This window comes from Miniopterus natalensis, chromosome X (assembly GCF_054644295.1).
Source record: "Miniopterus natalensis isolate mMinNat1 chromosome X, mMinNat1.hap1, whole genome shotgun sequence".
In the NCBI taxonomy this organism is placed as follows: Eukaryota; Metazoa; Chordata; class Mammalia; order Chiroptera; family Miniopteridae; genus Miniopterus; species Miniopterus natalensis.
Genome location: NC_142103.1, coordinates 99,534,243 through 99,559,592, shown reverse-complemented (window position 1 = coordinate 99,559,592; position 25,350 = coordinate 99,534,243). Strand labels below are relative to the sequence as shown.

Below are 25,350 nucleotides of genomic sequence, written 5' to 3'. Positions count from 1 at the left end.
TTTAACATGTAGATTAGAAAGTGACTGGAAAACACATAAGGAAGTTGCTAGAGAAGTAGGAATGGGAAGAACCTCAGCTCACCTCTTTCTGTGAAACTGGGGCATGATCTGCTGACATCACCAATAGGACAGGCTGCCAGCCCCTTCCTCCTTTTCCAGGGCTACATGGGTTAGGGTAATGTTGGTTATACTAAAACCAGGCATCCACATCAAAAAAGTTTAGCAAGATGTCTTTCTGGGGGCCACATTCTTTGGCATGATATTAGCAAAAATACAGTATAGTAATCACTTTAGGTATTTTTCTTTGTCATTAGAAGAATCAACATTATTTACTTGACATTTATTCTACTTAATGTTTTATTGTCTTTTTAATATAACTTTGTTGGTTAAGTTCTTTCATGTAAAGTGTTATTGATCAAAATGGATATATACTTCATTTAAGTGAATAAGGTCTAATTTTACCATGGAATTAGTACATATAAACAATACCGGCTACTTTACAGATGAATAGAAATTCTTGTATTTATGGAATGTTTGTGTCCCCACCCCCCCAAGGTTCATATGTTGAAATCCCAGCCCCCAAAGTGATGGTATTAGGAGGTAGAATTGGAGGTGATTGTGTCATGAGGGTGGAACCCTCATGATGGGGTTAGTGCCCTTATAAAGGAGACCCCAGAGAGCTTCCTCACTTCTTCCACCATGTGAGAACACAGTGAGAAGATGCCTCTCAATGAATCAGTAAGGAGGCACTTAGCAGGCATGGAATCTGCTGGCACCTTGGTCTTAGACTTTCCGGCCTCTAGAATTGTGAGAAATAAATTTTGGTTATTTATAAGCCACTCAGTCTCTGGTACATTGTTATGGCAGCCAGAATTTACTAAGACATTGTCATTATATGTACATTTTTATTCCTGTGTTTTGTTTTTTTAATTCAACCAGTCTTCAGAAGTGGTAGTACTTTGGTTTGGGTTTTAAGTGGGGAGATCAACTCTGCCACCATTCATTCTCAAACCACCAGTAGTTGTGATGCTTTGACCTAATCACTAGACAAAAGAATCAAGTTCACCAGATAGTTCTCTCCTCCAAAGAAAACTTTTAATCAGCATTTTTTATATTAATATGCATTCATAAGTATTTTATCTTGCTCTTTTAAGTTATAACTGTAATCTGGAATATACATAGGCCCTTGGCATAGCAATGAGGGTTGGAGAGATGAGACCCCATTGTATATCCTTGAATAAATCTAATACTGAAATTAATAGTAAATAAAAAACAAAATTTTCTTCCTGAGGATTTCTGCTTTGACCATTGAGTGACTCTTAATACCACTGTTCTACTAGAGCAAGAAAAAAAACTAATTGAAAGAGTCCAAACCTGGCATTCAGAGAGTAGACATTTTTTTTCCTTGCTGTCCTTTTATGTTTGCAGTAACAAAAAATACATTTATGGATTATCCTTTCGTCACTTTATAATAACTAAGACTCATATTTAGTAATAACATTACTACATCATTTATATAAGTAAAATATTTTCTTTTTTAGATAATCAGCTATTTTCTACTGACAATTTAAAATAAAAATTTAGGCATTTTCCTATAGAAGGGGGATAAACTGAAATATACATACTTGAAAATAAGTAGATGTATTCAGGCATCAAGAAAAATAGGAAATATATGTTATATTGCAGAATAAAGATAACTCTGTTTTATTTATTGGAATATCATAGCAGAATGTATCTTTGCATTAATTTTTACATAACATTTTTATCTTATTAAATGATAAAATTAATTCTTATCAATTTAAATGATGGTAACTATAGTTTAGAAATGGAATTAGCTTTTTAAATTAGGAGTATCTTCCTAGAAGACATTCTTATTGTTATTATCTGGTGCAATTTATAAGAAATGTTACAGCAACCCAAACAGTGCTCTTTCAGAATGGCAGTAATTCTCAGCACAAGTCCTGGTCACAGGAAATAGCAAAATGCTGATTTGCATAGCTACATTCTGCGTCACTCAGGGCGTTCTGTAGTTTGGGAATATAACTTCCAAGTTCCCTACCTTCAAGGAGTTTAAGTGCAAGAAGCAGACTTGTGAAAGCAACAAAGTGCAATGTAGTGTGATGTTATGAAAGGTGAAATACCTATGCTGGGAGCGCAGGCAGGGCAAATACTAACCCACTCCTGAGGGGGTCGGATAGTTTTCACACGGATGGTGATATAGCAACAAGTTTGTCGGGAACAGGAACTGTTGCCAGGCAGTATGCCAACATGTAGCATATCTTTGGAAACTATTGTTACTATCTCGATTTTTACAGATGAGAAAACTGAGGACTAGACATTAAGGAATTTACTGAAGATCAGAGAGCCAAGGCTTGAGTTTCGTAGTCCATCCAGCTCCACAGCATGTATCTAGTTACTGATGCACTGAGCTGGACAAGATCAACTTGGAGGCGTGTTACTCCGAGTGTCTCTGTAAGGGGGAGTAGGGACAGGCTTCCTGTAGAGTTTGGGCTTCTGTTGAATGATTCCGAGGAGGAACTAGGGAAGCCGGGGCGGTTTAGTAATTGGATAGCTCAGTTAAGCTCACCTCGAGCTGGCAGGTGCGTGGAGGGGGAGAGACTGGAGCTTCGTCGGAGGCGCTGATAGGTGGGATCGCGGAGGGAGGCGGGGCCAGGGGGAGGCCGACTGGGAGGCCGAGCGAGCTGCTGCGGGTGGATGAGCAGGGCAGAGGGAGAAGGGGGTCTTTAACCTCCTGCCCGCGAGCCCTGCCACTGTGGGCTAGAGGGTGGCAGGAAGGAAGGAATACCTGGAGGGCGAGGTAGGGATTTCTGAGAAGGAGACAGTTATTTGTGCAGGGTTTTGGAAGACAAGCCACCTACGGAAACCTCCCGTTTTCTGTCTTGGGTCCGCCCGGGCAGAAGCTCGTCCCGCCTTCCGAGAGCCCGAGGGCACGTGGTTCTGTAGGCGCCTGCGCGCTGCGTCCCGAGCCCACCTTTCCCGGCAGGCCCTTGTGGGCGTGGTGGCGCTGACAACATGGCGGCGCCCCAGGCGGTGATGCTTCCGGACAAACTGAGGTAAGTTGGACTGAGGCAGGTAAGCTGGCCGGAAGAGGGGACGGAGCGGGCCGATCCTGGGCCGGGGGGGTGGGGCATGTGCAAGCAGGAAGGAAAGCGGAGCTAGTTCAAGCAAGTGAGCCCCCGCGGCCGCTCGGGAGGGCGCGATCCGAACTGTCACGGACACCCGTGGGCTCAGGGAGACGAGGAGGGGAACAGGTGGCGGGGTGGGGGATACCTGCGGTGCGGGCGTGCAAGGGCGAGGGATGGCCAGTGCACGTTCTGTAATCAAAACACGGGGAGCAGGATTTCACTCCCGAGCACCCGAGCAATTTCCTGTCATCGGGCGGGGAGGAGAGGGGAGCCCCACTGACGCCAGACTGTGCTTGTCTCCCTTTTCCAGCCACAAAAAGTACAGGGCTGCCCTGAAGAAGGAGAAACGAAAGAAACGTCGGCAGGAACTCGCTCGATTGAGAGACTCAGGTAACCGGCGTCTTATCCCGTTTTGTGTGTATGAATGAAATTGCTTTCCCCACTCCCGCCCTAACTGCCACAGTGTCAGAAGGATGCCAAGAACTGTGTCTGGTAAGAATCGCCGTGGCTACTGCCTCCTAGGTCAAGTCATGTTAGACCCCTGTGGGAAACAGTGCTACCTGCGGCACTGCAGAGGGGGGGAGGTCTTGGCGAGTCGTCATTCACTGATTATGTGTAAGTACCTGTGGACTGCGCAATATTACAGATGCACGCGTCATGAGTTGCAGCAGCTAGCGCAGCGCTTGCATGTACGAAGTATTCGGTGAATCTTTTTCTTTGCAAAACCAGCAGGAGTTGAGAATTTTAGACATTTTGCAAATGTCTCACAAACTTGAGTAACATAAGAGACCCTTTGTTGACTCAAGTTATTATTAATACATTATTGAAATATATAAGCATAAAACTAGTTATGAAACTTTTACTTAACTATAAAACAATATATATACAAGTTACAAAACGAAGTGAAATTACACATCCAGTAAAAACCACATCTGCATTAATGTGATGTTATGGATGATGGGAGACAGACACAACATGAATATGGCACTGATTGGAGTTTGAAATACTACTACTAATGCTGTTGCCCTGTGGTTATTTACCATGTTTTTTTCCTGTTAAAGTACTGTGGAACATTCATCTGTACTGGCCATGGTGTCATTTGGCCTTCACATGACAGAATCACTTACATATTAAACCTGCCTGTTTAATATAATGAAATTAGTACTACTAACTGAGTTATAAAATTATATAGTAGTTATAAATGCTTATGGAAGCACTGAAATTACACTGGAGTACTGGGCTCTAATGGTTGCCATCCAGATTATCCAAAATATGCTTATTAACTTATCCTGACGATTCTTGAAGTTCACAGACTATGGCCTCAAGTAACCAGGATTCTTGGGCCTTGAGAAACATAGCCATAGAAGTTTTATTTACCATTGGAGTTGCCTAGTAATTATTTTAATGCTTGGAATATTTAGAATGGAAAGAGCAGTGTGTTTAACTGCAACTTTTGTTACCACCTCCTTTTTTTATTCATTCAAAACTGCCCCACTAGAGGCACGATAAAGCATCAGGGATAAAAAGAAAAAGAGGGTAGGCTGGAGTTATTGATTCTCTTAGTGATCCCCCACCCCCTTAAAGTTCTCAGCTACCTTTGTTCATTAACCTGTTTTCTTCTAACACTTTTTTAAAACCTCTTATTTTTTCTTTCCATTTTAAACCCTATAGCTACTGTTTGTATTGCATTGATTTTTTCCCCTCCTTTGACTTTGCGGAGTGCTTTCAGAGTGAGCCTTTGTGGAGAGGCTGTGCATTGTAGCACACATTGGCTGGGTAAACAGTACCCAGAAGGCTAGAATATAGAGGTGTTCTAAAAAATTGCTATAAGAATGAGTTGACAAATGATTGATAGAAATTTCTGGAATGTTAACCTCTCAATGACAGGTAGCCTCTTTAGCACTCAGTTCTACTTAAAAAAAAACACCTGAAATGAGCTGCCTTGTCAGCAAGTTGTAAAACTGGCATGATTCTATACATAGTTGCTTGTATAATACAATTAGATACATTTTACATGTATGATGAAATGTATGCAAGAATACACTTATGTAGAGAAAATGCTACACCCAAAACTCAGCAATCAATCACCTCTTGGTTTGAGGCATGATGGGTGATTAAGTCAGGCCACAGATGTTTTTGCATATTGGCTGTGCCCAAGCAGTGTCTAGTCTGTGGACATACCTCTGTAAGTCAGTCAGTCATAGCCTCTGTGCCAGGTTGTCTGGAGGCTCTTTATGTACATTAGTTCATTTAATTATCTGAATTATTAGATATTATTCTATGTGAGTTAGAACTTAACCTAATTTTTTTACCGACTTTCTTTTAAATTTCAGGTGTTGAGAAAAAATAAAATTTACTTGCTTAAGAAAAGTAAATGATCTAGGATGAGGTGAACCTTTGGTTAGACCTAAACTCAGTATATGTGACAGACACAAAATCTTTTTCCTTTACGCCTGAGATCTCCTGTTACATTTCCTTAAGATTGCTTTAGTTTTCCTCATTTTTCCCCTCAAATTTAATTCCGAATAGAAAAGGATTGTGTTTATTATATTAAAATTTGTTTTCCCATGTTTTTATTTTAAAAGTGTGCCAGTGTAGAGAAAGTTGAAAAAATACTACCATAAACATACACGAACCCTTCAGATTTGCCCATTGTTAACATTAGATACATACGCACACATTTTTCCTGAACCCTTTGCATGTCAGTTGCAGGTATCATGACCGCTCACCGCTAAATAGTTCAGCCTGCATCTCCTAAGAATAAGGACCGCAATACTACACTTGCACTCAAGTAAAAGAATAAGAATTCAATGATATGACATATAGGCCATATTTAAACTTTTTCAAACCAAGATTGATTATTTTGAAAAGCCCTGCATCTGGAGTAGTCTGTCTTCTGATTAGTTTCAGGTTACACTCTTTATGCGTAATTACTACAAAGCTGATGCTGTATACCTCTTATTGCATACATTGAGGCATACATTATGTATTGCATACATAATGTCAGGTGGTTCCACTCCTTGTGATGCTATATGTGGTCATTGTTGCCAATCAGATGGCTCCATTGTAAAGAATGTCTCCGCCTTGTAATTAGTACTTTTTTATGGGCTAGTATTTTGAGATGGTGTAAATAAATATCCTTTTCCCAGCAGGGTTTCATCCAATGTTTTTAGCATCTTTGTCTAAAGTAGTTCTTACAGGGGGGGTTGCAAAAGTGATGGCTTTTCAAATTAAGTCTTTTTTAGTCACCATTCTTCTGCAAAAATGGATGTTTTCTCCCATACCCCCACCACCTTTTTGAGTATCAGTATGGAACCATCTATTAACTTTCTAAATTTAATGTGTTATCAACAACTAATATTATTCTTTTTGATGCTCAGATTGTACTAAATTTGGGCAGTTGGAGCCTTATTATTAGAAAGTTTTAAAAATCTTGCCCTAGCCAATTTTTCTCAGTGGTTAGAGCATTGGCCCATGAACTGAAGGGTCCTGGGTTTGATTCCAGCCAAGGGCATGTGCCTCAGTTGCAGGTTCAATCTCTGACCCTGGTCGGGCGCATGTGGGAGGCAACCAATCGATGTTTCTCTCTCACATCGATGTCTCTCTCCCCCTCTACCTCTCCCCCTCTCCCCTCCCTCTCCCTCTCCCCCTCCCTCTCCCTCTCCTTCCCCCTCTCCCTCCCTCTCTTCCTCCTTTCCATGCTCTGAAAAGCAATGGAAAAAGTATCCTCGAATGAGGATTAAAATAAATAAATAAAAAATAAAGATTAAAGAATCTATATTTTTTCCTGAATTATTGACTAAGGTTTTGTTGTACTCAGATAGTTTAATAAAACATTTCAATCCCCCCAGGACTCTCACAGAAGAAGCAGGAGGAAGAGGAGGAATCTTTGATTGAACAACAAGAAGAGAAGCTGTTGGAGATAGAGAGGTCAGCACTTCTCGTGAAGCCAGTGATTTCATTTGAATATTATGTCTTTACTGATGAATATGGGTCTTTATAACACCTTATCCAAAATAGGTCTTATAAAATACCTGACAGGCTAAAACTAGGTGTTGTCATTTTTTTAAAATGGAAATATTTTTCACTGTTTTTACTAATTCATAAATGTTTTAGAAACAAAAACACACAACCCAAATAATTGAGAAGTGTAAAAAGTGAAAGGGCTTTAATGAACTCAACACACCCAAAGATAGTCACTGTTAAAAATGTAAGAAAGAGCCCTGGCCGGTTTGGCTCAGTTGGTTGGAGAGTTGTCCCATATACCTAAAGGTCATGGGTTCCACTCCCGGTCAGGGCACATACCTAGGTTTCAGGTTTGATCCCGGTCGGGGCACATATGGAAGCAACCAATGGATGTTTCTCTCTCACATGGATGTTTCTCCCTTTCTCTTCTTCCCCCTCCCTCCCCTTTCCTATCTCTCTGAAATCAATGAAAAACATGTCTTCCGGTGACGATTAAAATAAAAGTTGCAGTGACCATATATATCCTTAGTAATTGTCCTATTATTTCCTTAGGAAAATGCCTGGAAATGAAATGGTTGCGATCAAAGGATAAATACACATACAATGTAGATGGGCAGGTAGGAAGGGCATCCCAGTTTGCAGTCTGCAGCCCCTCCAACAGTGAATCAAGGTGCCCATCTCCCCATACCTTCACTTGCACTAGGTATTATCAATTTTATGAACTCCTATAGTCAAAAGTTGTATTTCATTGTTTCAAATGTACATTTCTTAATTAGTAGGGTTGCGTATCTTTTTATATATTTTATTACCTATTTGTAGATTGCTTGCTTAAGTCTTGCATCTTTCTCTTTTGGTATATATTTTTTAAGTTTGTTGTGTAAGCAGTGTTATTACCTGATTAAGGATATTAATTCTTTATCTGTCATATCTGTTATGTATATTTTTTTCAGATTTGTCATCAGTCCTAACTTGGCTTATAGCACTAATTACCATAATTTGATTTTCATGCTGTCAACTTTTATCATTGTATCTGGCCTTGGTGTCTGACTTAAAAAGGCCTCCCCATCCCAAGATGACAAAAATATTCTGTTTTTCTCTCTCAGTATTTTTCAGGGGGCAGGTTTTTTTGTTTGTTTTGTTTTAAGTTAACCACAATAATGTGAATGTACTCATTGCTACTCACTTGTACACTTAAAAATAGTTAAAATGGTAAATTTTATGGTATATTTTGCCACAATAAAAGATAAAAAATTTTTAAAAGAAGAAAAAACTTTATAGACACTCTCTAGCTATTTAGTGTGTTCACTGGAAATGATGCTTCTTTTCTTATAATTAATTCCTGTTATCTACCTAAGCACATAAATAGGCAAAATGATCAAAATACCAAAAAGAAAAATATATAATAGTGATTGGGAATATTCAGTGGATTCAGCCAGATCTGCATTCCAGTCCTGGCCCTGCTACTTACTAGCTGTGTTTAAGTTGCTTAATCTCTCTAAGCTTCAGCTTCCTTTCCTTAATTATGGAGATAAAGTCAATCTTAGTACCTACCTCATAGAATCAGAACAATTAGATGAAGTGGTAAGTGCATAGTGCTTAACATAGTGTTAGCAGATAGGAGGGGCTGTGATAACTCTGGTTCTTATTATAGATTTCTGTTATGATGACGTTACACAGTTGTTCCTTCAACACCATTAGGATTGGGGCACCGCCTCCCTGCGCAGTTAAAAATCCATGCATAACTTTTAACATTTGCAGTATGCCAGTCTCCACCATGGCTAAAAGGCATGTTCCTAGAATCTGCAGTTGGAAATGGAATATATTTTCCCCATAGAGTATTTGAAATTGTGGTTAGGTCCCCAGGCTGGACATAAAACCTTATTTAACTCCTAATGTCACTAAAGAGATATAGAACAATTTCTTATATTTCATTTTCTGTTTCTAGATTCCATGGGGAAGTGCAATCTAGGTTCTAAACACCTGATTGGCTAATACATTTTTGAGACATAACCCATCTTTAAATTAGAAACTTGTGCTATTTGATGTCCGAGACACCATTTGAAGATAGCATCACTCTTTATAATTGGTCATTTTTAAAAATAGACTAGACACCTGCTAATTTATTTTTATAACTCCTTGTCATCTTTTCTTAAAACCTGTAGCTTTCTTCATTTTAAAGACATGATTATGATGTAGGTCCCTCCCCCCCCCTTCTTTCAGCAGTTTCAGTGCTTGGGGCAAACAACAGGAGTCTCTTAACTGCATAGAGTAGGAGTCCAAAGGTTTATGGTAGACGATGCCAGTTTTCCCTAGTGCTGCAATCCTGCAATTGCCACTTTTAAAATTCACAGAATAGGAAGGGTAATATTTTCTGAATGTGAAAAGCTAGATGTGGCTTTGAAACTTGTTACTTACTTTATTGGCATCTAAACATCACTGTGGTCAACCTACAGGGAAAGTTGTAATGTCATTGTTTTATGTAAGAGATGTCACAGATATGAAATGTAGGAGTAGTGATTTTAAGCTGTTAACCCTCTAGGAAGATAGTTGCTGAAATGTTGTGCTTTTCTAAGATTGTTACTCATGTCTTATGACCCTCTTGCTTCCATTTAACTGCTTTCTAGAAATGTCTTTCATGATAGTTTAATCACTCCCAAACATGTCATTTTTACTATTGTGTTTGTGTGTATTTGTAGGTTAATGACCATTTCTTCTATTTGATTACATTATCACATTGATAGGCTAAAATTACATGAGGAGTGGTTGCTGCGGGAGCAGAAGGCACAAGAAGAATTCAGAATAAAGAAGGAAAAGGAAGAGGCAGCTAGAAAACGACAGGAAGAACAGGAGGTACAGTATTAATCAGATAACCAGTTGACTAATTAATTGGTTAACCAAAACTCATTAAGAATTATATATCTTGAACTTAAAAACATGGATATTATCCATTTTACCAATGTTAAAAGTTTTTCATTTATTTGCCCTGTATGTTAAATGGTTTAAAAAGTGAGCCTGAAAAAATATTACTTTTCCTTCTTTTTTCCCCTCGTAAAGAGAAAGTTAAAGGAAGAATGGGAAGAACAGCAGAGAAAAGAGAAAGAAGAGGAGGAGCAGAAGCTACAGGAGAAGAGAGAAAGAGAGGTGATTCCTGTTACAGGAGGGCAAACACACTGCGTATCCTCTTAGTGAGCAGTTGTGGCAAGTGATGGGGTTGAAGACTAAGGTATAGGCATAGGAGAGCTTGGGCTCTGGGTTTTTGTTTATTTTTAGTAAAGAATACTACTATAGTTTCCTTCTGGTACTCAAATTCTTTTCATCTGTGCAGTGGTGGATACTATAATTAAGGCTTTTCTTCAGCTCTACCCATCTTACCCATTACACTAGGGATTGGCAAACTGTTTCTCTAAAGGGCCAGAGCAAAAACATTTTAGGCTTTATGGTCCATATGGTCTTTGTTGCAAATACCCAGCTTTGCCAGTGTGCTGTGAAAGCAGCCATAGATATCTGTAAATGAATGGTTGTGGCTGTGTTCCAATAAAACTTTATTGTTTTATTTACAAAAACAGGCAGTGGGCCTCTGCTTTATACTATGTACCACTCTAGAGCAAATGGTGTTTTTCTGAGGTTCTGCTGTATATGGGTTCACTTAGAAAATAGTATTTTGTATAGTTTCCACATTTATTTAATTTATAAGAGAGTTAACTGTTTATAACATCAGCAATAGTTGATTGAAAGAAATCAGGAATTCAAATATTGAGGAATTTGGAAAGTTTTCTATTATTAAGTCTTGACTTCCTTTCCAACTTGGGCTATAATACAATCACAGTTAACACACAGTTGCTCATTAAAAAAATATATATATAAGGGTATATGTACATATCTCCTGTATCTTTAGGATTCTTCTTAAAGATTGATTTGGTATATTTTGTTGCTGTTCCTTAACAGTGTATTTATTTCAAAGATATCACAGCTCCTCTTTCCTTGAGTCATTCATCAGGATGTATCTTTTCTGTAATATTGCTGGGTTTGAATTGGGTAGTTAATCACTATATCATGGGGAAAAATGCATTTATTTGCACCCTAGTCGTGATGGGGTAGAAGCAGCCTCTTTGACCTTTGTTTTTTGTGTCTCAGGCTATCAGTTAATTCCAGTGCAAGTTTTTTAGACACCCTTATTTGGGCACTGCTTTCCAGATAAGGCAAGACCACACTAGGTTTTTAGGGGCAGGACAATTGTTTGGAACCTGTCATTTTTTAATAGAGAGTAATCAATTCCCATTTTAGCAGTAGGATGTTCTTCAGTTGAGGTCTATCTGGCATTAGATAAAAGCTAAGGATTCTTTTCAAAAAGCTAAGGCTTTTGTTTCAAAGGAAATTTGATGAGACATGAAGGAGAAGTGGATAAATGAAGTAGATTCTAAGCATATGTAAAGGGATATGCAATCTGTGTTTCTGCTCTGTGTTAGATACTTCTCTAGTGGACGGAGATAAAGCATCAAAAAAGAGAGTCTCTGCTCTCACTGAATTAGTTTTCTAGAGGGGAGAGCTGGATGATAAGTACGCAAAAAAGCTCATTTTAAGATCATGTGCTATAAAGAAAAACAGTGCTATAAAGAAAAACAGTCTTGTGGTAGAGTGACTGGGGTACGGAAGTACTTCTTTAGATTGCCTGGTCAAGCTTCCTTCTCCAAGGAGCAAATGTGTGAGCTGACACCTGAGTGTAGAGATCTCAGGGAGAAAGGGGGTCCAGGCAGAGGGAAGAGGCCTGAGCATGGAGCCAAAAGAAGGTCAGTGTGCCTTAATCCTAGAGACCAAAGAAGAGAGCGGGAGGGGAGGAGGTCAGGAGGGGGAGCCAGGATCAGATCGTGTAAGGCCTCCTGGACTGGAAGGAAGAATTTGGATTTTATGTGAAAAGTAATGGGAAGCCATTGAAGGGTTTTGAAGCAAGGAGTGACTTCATCTAATTTATATCTTTACCTTTAACAGGTTATTCTAACTTTTGTATAAAGAAGGGAGGTTGGGCGGGGGTGGGAACGGTGAACAAGGAGGCAAAAGTGGAAATACGTTGACCAGTTGGAAGGCAGCTGTTCTCGATAGGACATGGTGGTGGTTTGGATGAGGGCAGTGCTTAATACAGAGAAGTACATAGATATGGGGTGTGTTGAGGCAGAGTTAACAGGGCTCTAGCTGGTAGACCGAATATACAGGGAGGGGAAAGGAAGGGAGGGGAGTTTAAATCATACACTTGTAGGTTTTTAGTTTGAACTGAAATGGAGCATTTAGAGGAGTGAGAGGTAGGGGAAAAGTAGAGTTTTATTTTGAGCATTTAAGTTACTGAGGACCCTTACGTGACCAGGTAGAGTTATAAAGCAGGCAGCTAGACAGACGAGCCGTTTATGTAACACATTAAGGGGCTAGGGAAGAGAAGTCTGTTGACCATAATTTCAGAAACATGTTTAAATGCCAATGAGGTCAAATCTACTGGCATATTGCAGGACTTCCTTTGCCTTATCAAAAAGTTTGAGATTTTCCATCAATCCTAATTACTACTGTTCATATTTTAGCATCTGTTAAATGTTTATGGTGTTTCTTCTAACATTGTGTTTTATAATACCCATAATACCTCATCTTAAAAACTAGTACGGGATATATATGCTCAAATATACTAAATATGACTGTTACTATTATAAGATATTTTCAGTATTTTGCAATCTGAGCCATTAAATGTCCTGTTTGAATAAAAACTCAATGATATACTTTGAAATCTTTTCAGAAGGTCTGTGCTGTAGAAAGCAAATTAGAAACTGAAGCTTTTTGTATGGGTGGGTTGTTAAAAATTGTTACACACGAGATTCTTAACCAGAGAAACCAGATGTGACTTACCTGACTTCCAGGTTTTCATTAGTCCTATGTTTGCACCATTTGTAGGAGGCTGTGCAGAAGATGCGGGAGCGGGCTGAAAATGAGGTATTTTCAAAACCTTTTGTTAAGAATTTGAGACTGATTTCTTTAAAAACAATACTACCAGCAATGTTAATTTTGCAGTTGGCTCTTTAAATCATGTCTGAAATATCTGGGATCACTTTTGCTACTCTGTGATTTATGCAACAAGAACCACAAAAGTTATCGATGAACAAAAGCAAATGGTATTGAATCATCCCTGTGTGCTATACTTGTTTATAGTGCTTAATGTACAGATAAGAAACAGCGCACACTCTTACCCCCGATGGACCATTTAACCTACTTCAGAGTAACCTTGATTTCTCTCAGTGAAGGTTTCCTAAGAAGTCCTTCGACCATTTTCAGAATGTATGGACAAGGGGAAACCTTGGTGACTGTTCTTAGTCGCTGCAGTGATGCCTTATAATGGGCAATGACTGGGAGCCAAGAGAGGGACACAGCTTGTGTCTCAGCCCAATTATTTGTAAAGTCTCAATTGCATGTTACAACTTAAGTGTGTATATTATTGAATTCGTCTTTATTTTTGACCAAGATATTTTAATACATTTTAAACATTTAATCTTAATGAATTTTTACACCACCAGTAAAGTCATATTTATTTTCAACAGTTGGAAAATAATGCCACATGGCAAAACCCAGAACCACCCACGGACTTAAGAATAATGGAGAAAGATCGAGCTAATTGTCCATTCTACAGTAAAACAGGAGCTTGCAGATTTGGAGATAGGTAAATTTGTTTTATCATGTCAGAATTAAGTGCCTGAAAATGAGGTTTTTGAGTTCTGTTTTTGGGGGTGACTTGGGTTTGAGCTTGAGGTGTTCGCATTCAGGCATCTGCTGTGTTCTTGCTGCTTCTCCAGTTCCCCAGCTGTCTGTCCTCTGCTTCCCCCACCACCCCTCACCCCTTCCCCCTTATAAGGGGGTTGTGAGGCTGGAATGAGTGAATGCAGGAAAGCAGGTAGAATAGTGCTGGGAAAATGGCAAGCACTCTTGAGTGTTTTTGTTATCATTGCCCTTACTCTCTGAGACACTTGTTCCCTGCTTCTTTTGCATCAGTGTTTTTGAAACAAGACATTCATGTGGAAAATTAAATGTTGATATCTTCATTCATTTAGCTAATGTTTATTTATACCTACTATATGCCAGGCAATGGTGATTTTTATAATTTGGCCTGTTTATGAATGAATAATTCAAAGTTGGTAAATAATTCATAGTGGTGAATGAGTCCATTCGAGGCAAAATCTAATTATTACTATGCATTCTACAGAAGAAAAGATCTAATCATATCTTAGTGTCCTATTCCAGAAAGGGATATGAATAGGCAATTTCGTATGTATTCAACAAGAAACTATATGTTGTCTCTTGTGTTTATCTTATTCATAAAATTATCCATGCCATGAGTTTATTAAATAGGAACCTTCTCTCTTTCTCTTCTATTTCTTTTTAAATTTAAGCCGTAATACCATTTTACATTTTTAAGAACAGTGGTCCTCAACCCTGGATGCACATTAGAATCACCTATAAAGCTGTAAAAAAATTGTGTCCTATTTCATATGAAGTAAATCAAAGTTTTTGACACTTGGGCAGCCTTAGTTTTGAAATGTCCTCAGGTGTTTCTAATGTGCCTCAGGATTGAGAGTCCCTAATGTAGTGGGTGTAATTCCTTTTATATTTTATAGTAGGATTATATTGCCCAGAAGATCTTTGAAAGTATTCACAGGATCTGGTCAATAGTGAAAGTTTCCTCTTGAGGAACTGGGAACTAATGAAACTATTTCCCTTTGTACCTTTACAAGTATTTTCCAAATGTGTGTTCAGTCTCATCAAGAAATAGTAGTGTTGATATAAAACACCCCCCCCCACCAAAGGAAAAATGTACAGTGAATTACCTTTGAAAGATAATTGAGACTCAATATGAGTTCATATTTGTGTGGATAGTTGAACCAGATTGCATTTAAAGTCTTCCAGCTGCAGGATTCCTCACTGATGATATATTTCTAACATTTCCTTGAATTTTAAGACTTCTGGTCATCTGATTCTGGATTCTCCTTCTGTTGGGCATAAGACAGAAGGGGAGATGTCCTAAATGATTTCAAGAAATCAGTTGACAGTGCTTATTTGCGGAAAGGGGAATGGCTTGTTAGGCTTTCAAAACTCACCCCAGAGAGTCATTTCAAGGAAGTACTGACAGTAGTCAGATTAGTTTGTGAACATTTCTTAATATTTTGATAGGCACATGAAATTTCACCATCACAACTATTTTTAAAAAGTAGGAGAGCGAGTTGGATATTTTCATTGTTCAAATGATGAGTTGTGAAATCCAATTCTAAGAAATTGGCAGTTACAAAATCCAGCACCATCCCTTCAGACTAAAACACTGTGCCCCTTTTACAGGGAGCCATAGGGACTTGCTCTGGATCTCACAACTGTTCCTTTCTGTTGAGGTTTGTCACATCATCAGACGAACACTTCCATAGCCTAAGCATTTCTTTGGTTTTGTTTTTGTAATTAGTAGAGTTCAATTCTAGAACCTTTCTAGAGTTGATATTTTTTAGAGTCAGAGCTTTGAGCGGGGGTTATTTCTTTCCTCGTAAAATAACATATTACTGATGAAAAATAAAGCTTAGTTATTGGAGTAGTTATTTATACCTCACCATTTCCAGAAGCAATTTAAAGAAAGCTCACAATCTCCTGCACTAAGTTTAATAAAATAAATCGAAATCAAAGAAAGCAGGAGAAAGTGGATTGTGAATGTGCAGTACATTTGGCCCTGGATTTGAATACATCCTAGGCAGATAACGAGCAGTATCTCTGGAAAGACAGAAATTTTCATGGTATTGGATTCTAAATGTTTCTCCCATGAAATATTATATAAAGACATTGAATAGGAAGGGGAATAATAACTTTGATAGGTGTTTTGTTAACAGTTGCATACGTAATTTTCACAAGAATATTTCTTACGGAGACCTTCAATAAATTACTACAGTTTAGCTGCAATATATATATATATATATATATATGAGGACAATGGTAGTGGATACCTGGAGTGTTCCCTTGAAAAGAGAAAAAGAGGCACAGTCAGTTAGCTTTACCCAAGGGTGCATTTGGAGACCCACACCGTTTATTGGCTGTCCTTAGGGTAAGGTCATGTTTCAGTATGTGATTTTGTGCCGGTCTTACTTGACTCAAGTATCCAAATAATGGCTAAATAGTATGTCGTAAACAAGGGGTTCTTAAACATGGCTGACCTTCAGGAACAGGTGGGGAGTTACTTTGAAAAGATGGATCCTCTCTCTTCGAGGTCTGAACAGATGGTCTGGAGCAGGACCTAAGAAATCTCAGTTTTCCCCAGGTGATTCTTAGAATCACACAGGCTTGGTACCACAGCGTTAGACTGCCTTCCCAAATCCCTTTTGTCTCAGCTGACTTCGGTAGGAGCTGTAGGGCCTGTGGAGATAGACCATACTCGGATTGTATGACTTATCTTCAGGCCAAGGGGACATTTTCCCTAGATGGGGACTTTGGCTCTGTTCCAGGACTCAAATGCTCATTTGACACCCTGCATCTGAATGAACTAGGGCCAAGTTCATTCAGATGCAGTAAGCCCATGAGCAGGATGTCAACCTTGTTAAATTGGTTTCTTGTTTAATTCTGTATGTGCTTCATACTTGTACAATTCTGATTCACTGCTAACACTGCCAGCCAGGTTGAATCCTTGCTCTCTGTTCTGTCGGTAGCTGTACTTGGGAAGATGGATCTCATCACAAGGTCCCTAACTGAATAATCTAGGAGGATCCTTTAGAAAAAAGGAAATTTCACATTAATGAACACTGATTGCACATTTCTGAGCTGGGCACAGTGTGTGCGGGGCATTCTGTGTGCAGTATCTCACATGGAAAGCGAGTATGAGCTAAACAGTCATTTTAGGGCCATTATTTTTTCCAACATGTGTGTAGTTCTTCAACTTTTTCCCCCCCTAAGTTCTGGGGATTTTTTTCCTAAAAATTTTGTCCTAATCAGGAAAATTTTTATGATTTGGAATCTTGAACTACATTGCCCCCACCCCCGATTTTATTTTAGGAGAAGAAAGAAAATAAACTCATATAAAAGATCCTTAAAAAATTGCTCAGCTATGGGCTGGTCCAGTTTACAAAATGAAAAGAAAATTGTTCTTCATAATGGTTAGCCTCCTTCAATGAAATAAAAATTAATTACATTTACCATACTATATAATGAACAGACTGTAGTAGACTGTGGGTTAACTCAGATCTTTTGGATCCTCTCTGACCTACCAACCATGCAACTTGGTTAAGTGTGCTTCTCTAGGTCTCAGCTTCCTTCTTTGCAAAGTACAGGGAAATACTAGCCCCAAATGTCCTAACAGGTTGCAAGGATCAGAGGAAAAAAATGTAAAAAATGCCATGAAAACTATGAAATGCTGTACATGTATGAGATTGCAATACTCCTTAGCTGACAACTCTTAGATTACCCTATTCTGTAAGCATGGGGTTAGTTGAGATTGTATAGAACCAGGGTTGTATTGTTCTCACCTTCCTCCTAAGTCCACACAGGGTATCTGAATGGCAAATGAACTTGGAAATAATTTCCAACTTTACATTTTAATGTCAATATATTAGTGAGTCTTAGAACAGTTTTTGTAAGTGTTGAAATTTGATGTCTGAATGAGTTTTATTATTTTACAATTAAGTCAAAACAGCCAAGTTACTTGAGTCTCTGTCTCCAAATTTAATTCAAGCTCTTTAAGTGTAATTTCTAACTATTGGACTACTCAATTTTAACTTTTCTTTTATATACAGGTGTTCACGTAAACACAATTTCCCAACATCAAGTCCCACTCTTCTTATTAGAAGCATGTTTACAACGTTTGGAATGGAGCAGTGCAGAAGGGATGACTATGACCCCGACGCCAGCCTGGAGTACAGCGAAGAGGAGACTTACCAGCAGTTCCTGGACTTTTACGAGGACGTGCTCCCCGAGTTCAAGAACGTGGGGAAGGTGATCCAGTTCAAGGTGGGCATGCACAGTACGCAGGAAGGAGGAGAGGATTGGGTCACTTCCCACTGAAGTAACCAGTGGGACAACAGAACTAGGATACAGGCTTTCTGCCTGGGTAGGGGCATGTGCGATGATACAGTGCCTGGCCTGGGTCTGCCACCCAGGCACTCGGTGAATGTTACTTCCTTCCCTCAGTAGAGGTACTACATGAACTCATGTACTAGCATGAAAGTCATGAAAGTTCCTGGGTGCCAGGGACTAGATGAGAAAGACTCTTTCATCTCTTTAGTACCTTTGTGATCTAACTCTTCCAACTGGTGAATTATCTGCACAAAGTCCCTATAGACAGCCATCCTAGCATTCAGTTAAAGACCACTTATAATAGAGAACACCCTCCCTCCCTCCCTTTCTCCCCGTGGGTAGTGGGTCACCTAGAGCTACAGTGTAACACCACTCAACTTACTCCACTTAGGAAGTTTGTTGTAAGTTACATTGTTCATTGTGTTGACAGTGCCACCCCAGGTACATGTTCTTTCTTCTGGAACTACTAGAATGTAGATCTTGATATTTTTTTGTTACATTGTTTTTATTCATTGGATAATTTCAATACGGAACATAGTATTCCCAAAGTCACGGTTTGTGGTGCAGCATATGGGATGAAAAAGGCATTCAGATTGCACAGAATTATTCTAACCTGTTCTTTAAGGCAAGAGTAAAGTCAGATATAATAGCCACTGCTTACGGGACCTAGTTGTTGAGTCTACCACAGTGAAGCCTCCTACTTTGTGATTTGATCAGATCCAATCCTGAATGATTCTCTTATGTTAGGGCAGGGAAAATGTCCCATAATTTGGGAGAAGATAGGAGTAAAGCTGTTTTTTTTCTACTCATTGGAAATGACAGTTGGAACAGCCAAGAATAGAGCAACTGCTAACCAGCAGCACTCATGAAATTCAAAGCTATACTTCTTCCTACCAATTTCAAGATTAAAATTTTTTAATTTCTTTTCCCTTTGCCTTTTATTTCTGTTGTGTATGCCTTTCTGTCTTCATACTACTTCTCAGCACAACCAATAAACACTAAAGTAGAAGTGCCTGTCCACACACAACGTGCGGCCGCATTAGTGCGGTTTGACTAGGCCTGCATTCTGGAACATGTCACCTTACTTCTCCATGCCCTTTCCTTATCCTGAAAGTGAAGGGATTGGACAACATTAGTGGTTTCCCTCCTAGGTTCCCTACATTATACTGCTCCGTGAAGTTAGTGGTGGAGCCACTTTCCAAACTCCAGACCACTTAGTGGAAATCACACCGTTACCTGCAACTGGCCACCTACTAACCATAGTGTATGTTTTTTCTTTTGTTTAGAATTCTATCAGCTAAGCTCATGCTGATCACATTGGCAGTTATAAATGGAAAGCTGTTTGTTTAGTAAATTTTTAGTAGAAAAATTTCCAAAACTTCAAATTTATCGTGGAAAATTAATAATGGGTCTTTGGGAACCACTGGCTTAAGTGATGTCTAGGGTTCCTGGTGCAGCTGGTGTGGCCTCCCGAACAGATCCTACCTCTTTTTGGGTGCTCTAATAAAAATACTCTGGAACAAATTTATAAAATTAAACATTTATTTTGAAAATAAAAGCTAAACATTACTATGAATATTTGAGAACCTTTTTATGCCATTATATAAAACCAAATAAAAAAATAAAATAACCAAATTAGGTATGTCACTTTTGAAGGCAAATGATCAAATGTTCATCCTAACTAGTAATAGGAACGGTGCATATTAAAATGAGAGATTATTCACACCTATCAGGTAAAAAATTATAAACTCTGTTAATACCAAGAGTAGTTGAGGATGTGTGAATTAGTAAAACCACTTCACAGGGCAGTAGTCAGTACCTAGTGAGGTTGTAAACCTACAAATCTGTACACTACTTGTGGTCATGCACACTGTAGAAATCCATACACCCACAGACATGCAGTGTTCCAGAATGCTGGCTGCTGCACTGTTTGTTGATGAAAAATTGGAAGCACCTTGGATATCTGTCATTAGAGGAGTGGACAAATTAATTTGATAATTTGATATGTCAAGTATACAGTAGTTAAAATGAGCCCTAAAGTTTATTGGATTACATCTTGAAAAAAGAACATGGAATAAATACTATTTATATAAAATTTCAGTATGTACAAAGCAATGCTATACATTATCATATATACATGTTTCTTTGCATATGTATACATAAATATGTGTATAGCTATATATACATAATAGACATACATTTCTGTGTATGTCTATATGTAACATATATATTTTATGTGTATGTGCTTGTGTGTGTATATGTGGCTATGGATATTTGTGTGTGTGTATTTATGTTTGGAATGTGAAGGATAGTGTTCATGTATGTAATGGAGGAGGGAGAATGGATGGAAGGGCTTCAACCGGGTTTTTAATGTTTTACATATTTAAACATTCTCAGTCAAAAAGGAAAATGTTAGTGTTAAATCTGGGTGGTGTATAGATGGGCTGATTTCTTTTCTCAGTATTTCTGTTGTATATGTGAAACATTTCCTATCTATGGGAGAATAAATGATCTGGATGAACAGGGACCAGATAATTGGGGCCTGCAACACCACTATGTGCTGAAGTATACCTTAAATAGACATGAGAGTAGGGTAGTGCTTCGATTTTGGACTCTTCTTATTGATAACTACTTTTGGTAGTGTTGAACTAAACAAAGTACGTTTGATGACTGAAGAGCTTCTTTTCTTTGGTGGTTTTTTTAAATGATAGAATTCTTCATTTCTCCTTAGGTCAGCTGCAACTTGGAACCTCATCTGAGGGGCAATGTGTATGTTCAGTACCAATCGTAAGTATTCTAAACATAAAATGTCTTCATGTTTTGTCACAGTATAGTGTTGTGATTATGGTGATGTCTGGGGTTCTTTCCACTGAATAATACAGCTTTCATATGCATGATATTTTTAAAAATGTAAACATTAAGAGCTGATATAGAAATATAGAAAGGATTTGAAAATAATACATTTGGATTTCATTCTCTGTATAAGTACATAGTTTTGAATGTTTTGTAATATAGTTATTTCTTACATATATAATTTTAATAATTAACATACAAACTGAAAGGGATAACTAGAATAGAGAATAGTAAAGTATAAATTGAAAAAGCCAGGAATTGAAGCCCCAAGTAATCTCAGTGTGCAGTTAGTGTATCATTTCTGCTCATTTTGCTGTTTGCCTGGGCCGCCGCCATGGCTAATGGGTTAAATTAACCATTGTAATAAGAACAGCAATCTTAGCTGAGAAACAATGGGCTCTGATAATGGAAAACACTTCTGCATTTTTAATGGTCCCATCTTTTGGTTTAAGAAGCTTTGACTCAAGGCAATTTCCATGCATCAGAACCTCTCAGAGGGTTAGTAAAAGGGATTCCTGAATAAATTGTGAGCTTCAGGAGCTGGAATGTTCTAATGAGTACTCTCTTAGTAGTACAAAAGCAGTAAGGTTGGTGGTCCTACAATCAACTAATAAAAGGGTTCATTAACAACAGGATTAATCTACATATTAGAGCATTACTGTAAAGTGTGTCCTTTAATTTGTGATTTAAAGGGAAGAAGAATGCCAAGCAGCCCTTGCTCTGTTTAACGGACGATGGTATGCAGGACGACAGCTTCAATGCGAATTCTGCCCAGTGACCCGGTGGAAAATGGCAATTTGTGGTAAAATACAACATGATGATTTTTCCACAGCTGTTCTGTTATATAAAAGGACATTCTTAGTGAAAAAAAAAATATATTTTAATGGGCTGAAGCATAGCTTTTACCTCACGCAGTAGATAAGCCAAGATCATTGTACAAAGAACATTACATTTTAGATCTGTAACAGACCTTGTGCATCTCCTTGTGCATGACATAATTGAGGTCACAATGCACTGGTGACAGAGTTGGGCTAGAATTGGATCTTCTCGTCCTCAGTCCTGGGTTCTGTGTGTCTGACACTTTAGGAAGCCTGAGAAGTTGTATCCATGGGAAGCCACCTTTCCTTATTGAGGTTTTAGAGGTGTTTGCTATTCATGGCTCCCCTCACTTGAGCTATGTTGTTTCCCCCCATCTTTATCCCTAACAAATCTTTGGTCATCTTTGCCACCTAAAACATTACCTATAACATTCCCTGCCTTACTTGAAATACATGCTTTTGATCAGTACTTTGGTTCTAGCTGTGGGATGTGGTGAGGGCGCATTCAGTCAGACTGACTCATCAACAGTGGCCCCGAATCAGGAAATGAGTCAGTCCTCTGAGTAGCCACCAATTTTGATGGCGTCATTCTTTTTTGATTTCTATCGGATGGGCTTAGCCGAACTGTATTGCTAAGGTACCCAGAAGCAATGGGATGGAGCTATTTGTGCCTTAGGAGAGCACATCCCTGACCCTTTGCTTTGCTTTACACTTGCTTGTTTAACATCTCTTATTTAAAAATCTATAATTTATAAGGTCTGAATCTTTGGCAACCTGGTCTTAATGGATGCTGTCACTTAAAAACCATTTATTGAAGAGGGGGGAAAAGATTTTGGAATCCCTTGCTTTGGAAAACCAGAACAACCATTACACCTTAAGTTTAAAGGCTTGGGGGCTGAAAGAAATGGAACTGTTTTCTTGTAAAGGTGGTTACTGCTGTCAGTTCCTGGCACTCCAGTATGGTGTCAGTGTGGTGCCTCTGAGGGTGTCTTTGACTCCCCTAAAGCAGAAGACTATTTCACTTGTATGTGTGTGTGGGGTGGGGGACATGTTTCAAAATAACAGCTTGGATTTTTTCCCTATTGACTAATGATGTTGATCATTTTTCCGTGTCCTTGTCTATCTTCTTTGGACAGATGTCTATTCAGATCCTTTGCCTATTTTTAATTAGATTGTGTCTCTTTACTATTGAATTCTGAGAGTTCATGATTTATTCTATGGACAAGTCTCTTATCAGATCTATGATTTGCAAATATTTTATCCCATTATGTGGGTTGTCTTTTCACTTCGCTGGTATCCTTTGCAGCACAAAAGTTTTTAATTTTGATGAAATCCCATTTATCTATTATTTTCTTTTTTTACTTGTACTTTTGCTGTCATATCTAACAATCCATTGCTTAGCCCCACATCATAAAGATTTTACTTGTATGTTTGCTTCATAGTTTCATGTCTTACATTTAGGACTCTGATCCATTTTGACTTTCTTTTTGTATATAATGTGTGGTATGGAAGTATTTAACTTTTAACTCTTACATATTTGGGAAATTTACTGCTTTTAAAAAAAGTTTGAAAACCCCCAAAAGATTTCTGAGGTGTTCAAATAGATATCACCTTTGACAAGAATCTTCCATGTTAAAAACACTTGGTAAATTTAAAAACATTAGGCCAGTGTTTACTGTAATCATTTTAAAGTGTTAACTGGGGATCTACATTGTCAGTGAGTGGGATGGTGAAACCCTAGGAAAAATTGTAGTCACCACTTGTGTCTGTTGCACTCCACATGGTAATCCAGTAGAGAAACGGGATATCCTGGCTAGTTAAGACTTCTGCTTTGTTACATTTCAGTGCCATTTGTTAGAGCACTCAAATATATTTGAAATTCTGGGGAACAAAATTGTGACATCAATTTATGTAAGCCCCTCCCCACATTTTTAAAACTTATCTTTATTGTTGAAAGTATTACAGATGTCCCCCTTTTCCCACCATTGTAAACCCCTTTTAAATAATACAAAAAGGAAAATAGATCTGTCACATCCAACATGAGAAATGTACTTTCTAAGGGTAAAGTGCCACCAATAAATGGAATTTCCTCACTGTGCCACTGCAGGTTTATATGAAATACAGCAATGCCCAAGAGGAAAACACTGCAACTTTCTTCATGTGTTCAGAAATCCCAACAATGAATTTTGGGAAGCTAATAGGGACATCTACCTGTCTCCAGATCGGTCTGGCTCTTCCTTTGGTAAGAACTCGGAGAGGAGAGAGAGGATGGGCCACCATGAGGAGTACTACGGCAGGCCCAGGAGGAGGAGAAGCCCCAGTCTGGCCCGTTTCTATAAGAGGAATGGAGAAGCGGAGAGGAAAAGGAGAAGTAGCCACAGGGATAAGAAATCTCACAGACACACAGCAAGAAGTCGTGACAGGCACCGCTCACGAAGCAGAGAAAGAAAAAGGGACCGAAGCCGGGGCCGGGGCAGCCGGGGCAGCCAGAGCCGGAGCCACCGGAGCAGGAGCCGGAGCAGGAGCAGGAGCAGGAGCCGGAGCCGGAGCAGGAGCAGGAGCCGGAGCCGGAGCCGGAGCCGGAGCCGGAGCCCAAGCCCCTCTAGGTCTCGGAGTCGAGGTGGGAGGAAGTCAGGTAGTAGAGACAGAACTATTCATAGTCCCAAATCCAAATAAACTGACTTTGTTTTTAAACAATTGTATATGTTATTTATTATGGTTGCTCCATACTTGGATAGAGGGCTCTGAGCTTAAATGAATTAGCAAGTCTGACAGAACCTTATGTCATCTGGAACTCTATTTTAAAATACTCTTATTCTCTGATAATTTATGCGCTTCTTTTAGAAAACCTAAATGTATAAATAACATGAATATTACTTGTAATCCTAACCCTGAAAGCTAACCAGTTAATACTGGAACATTACTTTAGTCTTTTTTTCTCTTCTTACGGGTATGTGCACATTTTTTACACAAAGATCATAGAAGGCTGCAGTTGAATATGCTTTTTCTCACACCAAATATTGTCATATTTTCTCAAGTCCTATTCTTAATGTTATTTTTACTTACTGCATAGTGTGGATCTCTTAATTTATTCAACCATATCCTTCTTGGATTTTAAGTTCTTTTAACTCTTACACTATTAAAGCATCCTGTGCAATAAACAAACAATCCTGTGGTGGATTTCCTTACTGATCATTTCCTTAGGATAAATTACATCAAGAGATATAAATACTGAAGCATTTCCAAATTGCCCTCCAGAAAAACTACATAAATTATCAATAATAAATTTTGCTATTCCCACACCCCACATTACTTTTCACCAATTTGGTAAATTTTATGTGTTTAATTGTTTGTTTCTGTACACACTGGCTAAGTGAAACACTTTTTCTGTATTTAATAGCCATTAAATTTGGTCATTTGCCCTTTATTAATAATCTATTGGATTTTTCTACGTGCAAAAGCTGAACAGCTTGTTTTACTTTAAAATTGACTTCTTCAGTTTTAAAATA

The 25,350-nt window shown here is 38.6% G+C and overlaps 1 protein-coding gene across 1 annotated transcript; it reads left to right on the top strand.

The window, feature by feature from the left end:
• The first annotated feature begins 3,003 nt into the window (after positions 1-3,003).
• On the top strand, positions 3,004-24,538 carry ZRSR2 (zinc finger CCCH-type, RNA binding motif and serine/arginine rich 2). The gene is made up of 11 exons (XM_087829380.1): positions 3,004-3,074; positions 3,457-3,536; positions 6,998-7,076; positions 9,854-9,962; positions 10,167-10,253; positions 13,041-13,079; positions 13,682-13,800; positions 17,891-18,104; positions 20,902-20,957; positions 21,716-21,825; positions 23,949-24,538. The coding sequence occupies exons 1-11, from the start codon at positions 3,034-3,036 to the stop codon at positions 24,515-24,517; spliced, it is 1,503 nt and encodes a 500-aa protein (XP_087685506.1). The 5' UTR covers positions 3,004-3,033; the 3' UTR covers positions 24,518-24,538.
• Positions 24,539-25,350: the final 812 nt, after the last annotated feature.

Excerpts from the sequence above, each read along its gene's own strand:
- ZRSR2 (XM_087829380.1), top strand. The coding sequence starts at position 3,034 with ATGGCGGCGCCCCAGGCGGTGATGCTTCCGGACAAACTGAG. Across the intron at positions 3,075-3,456 it reads ATGCTTCCGGACAAACTGAG|CCACAAAAAGTACAGGGCTG; the intron begins GTAAGTTGGACT and ends TCCCTTTTCCAG. Across the intron at positions 20,958-21,715 it reads GTGTATGTTCAGTACCAATC|GGAAGAAGAATGCCAAGCAG; the intron begins GTAAGTATTCTA and ends TGTGATTTAAAG.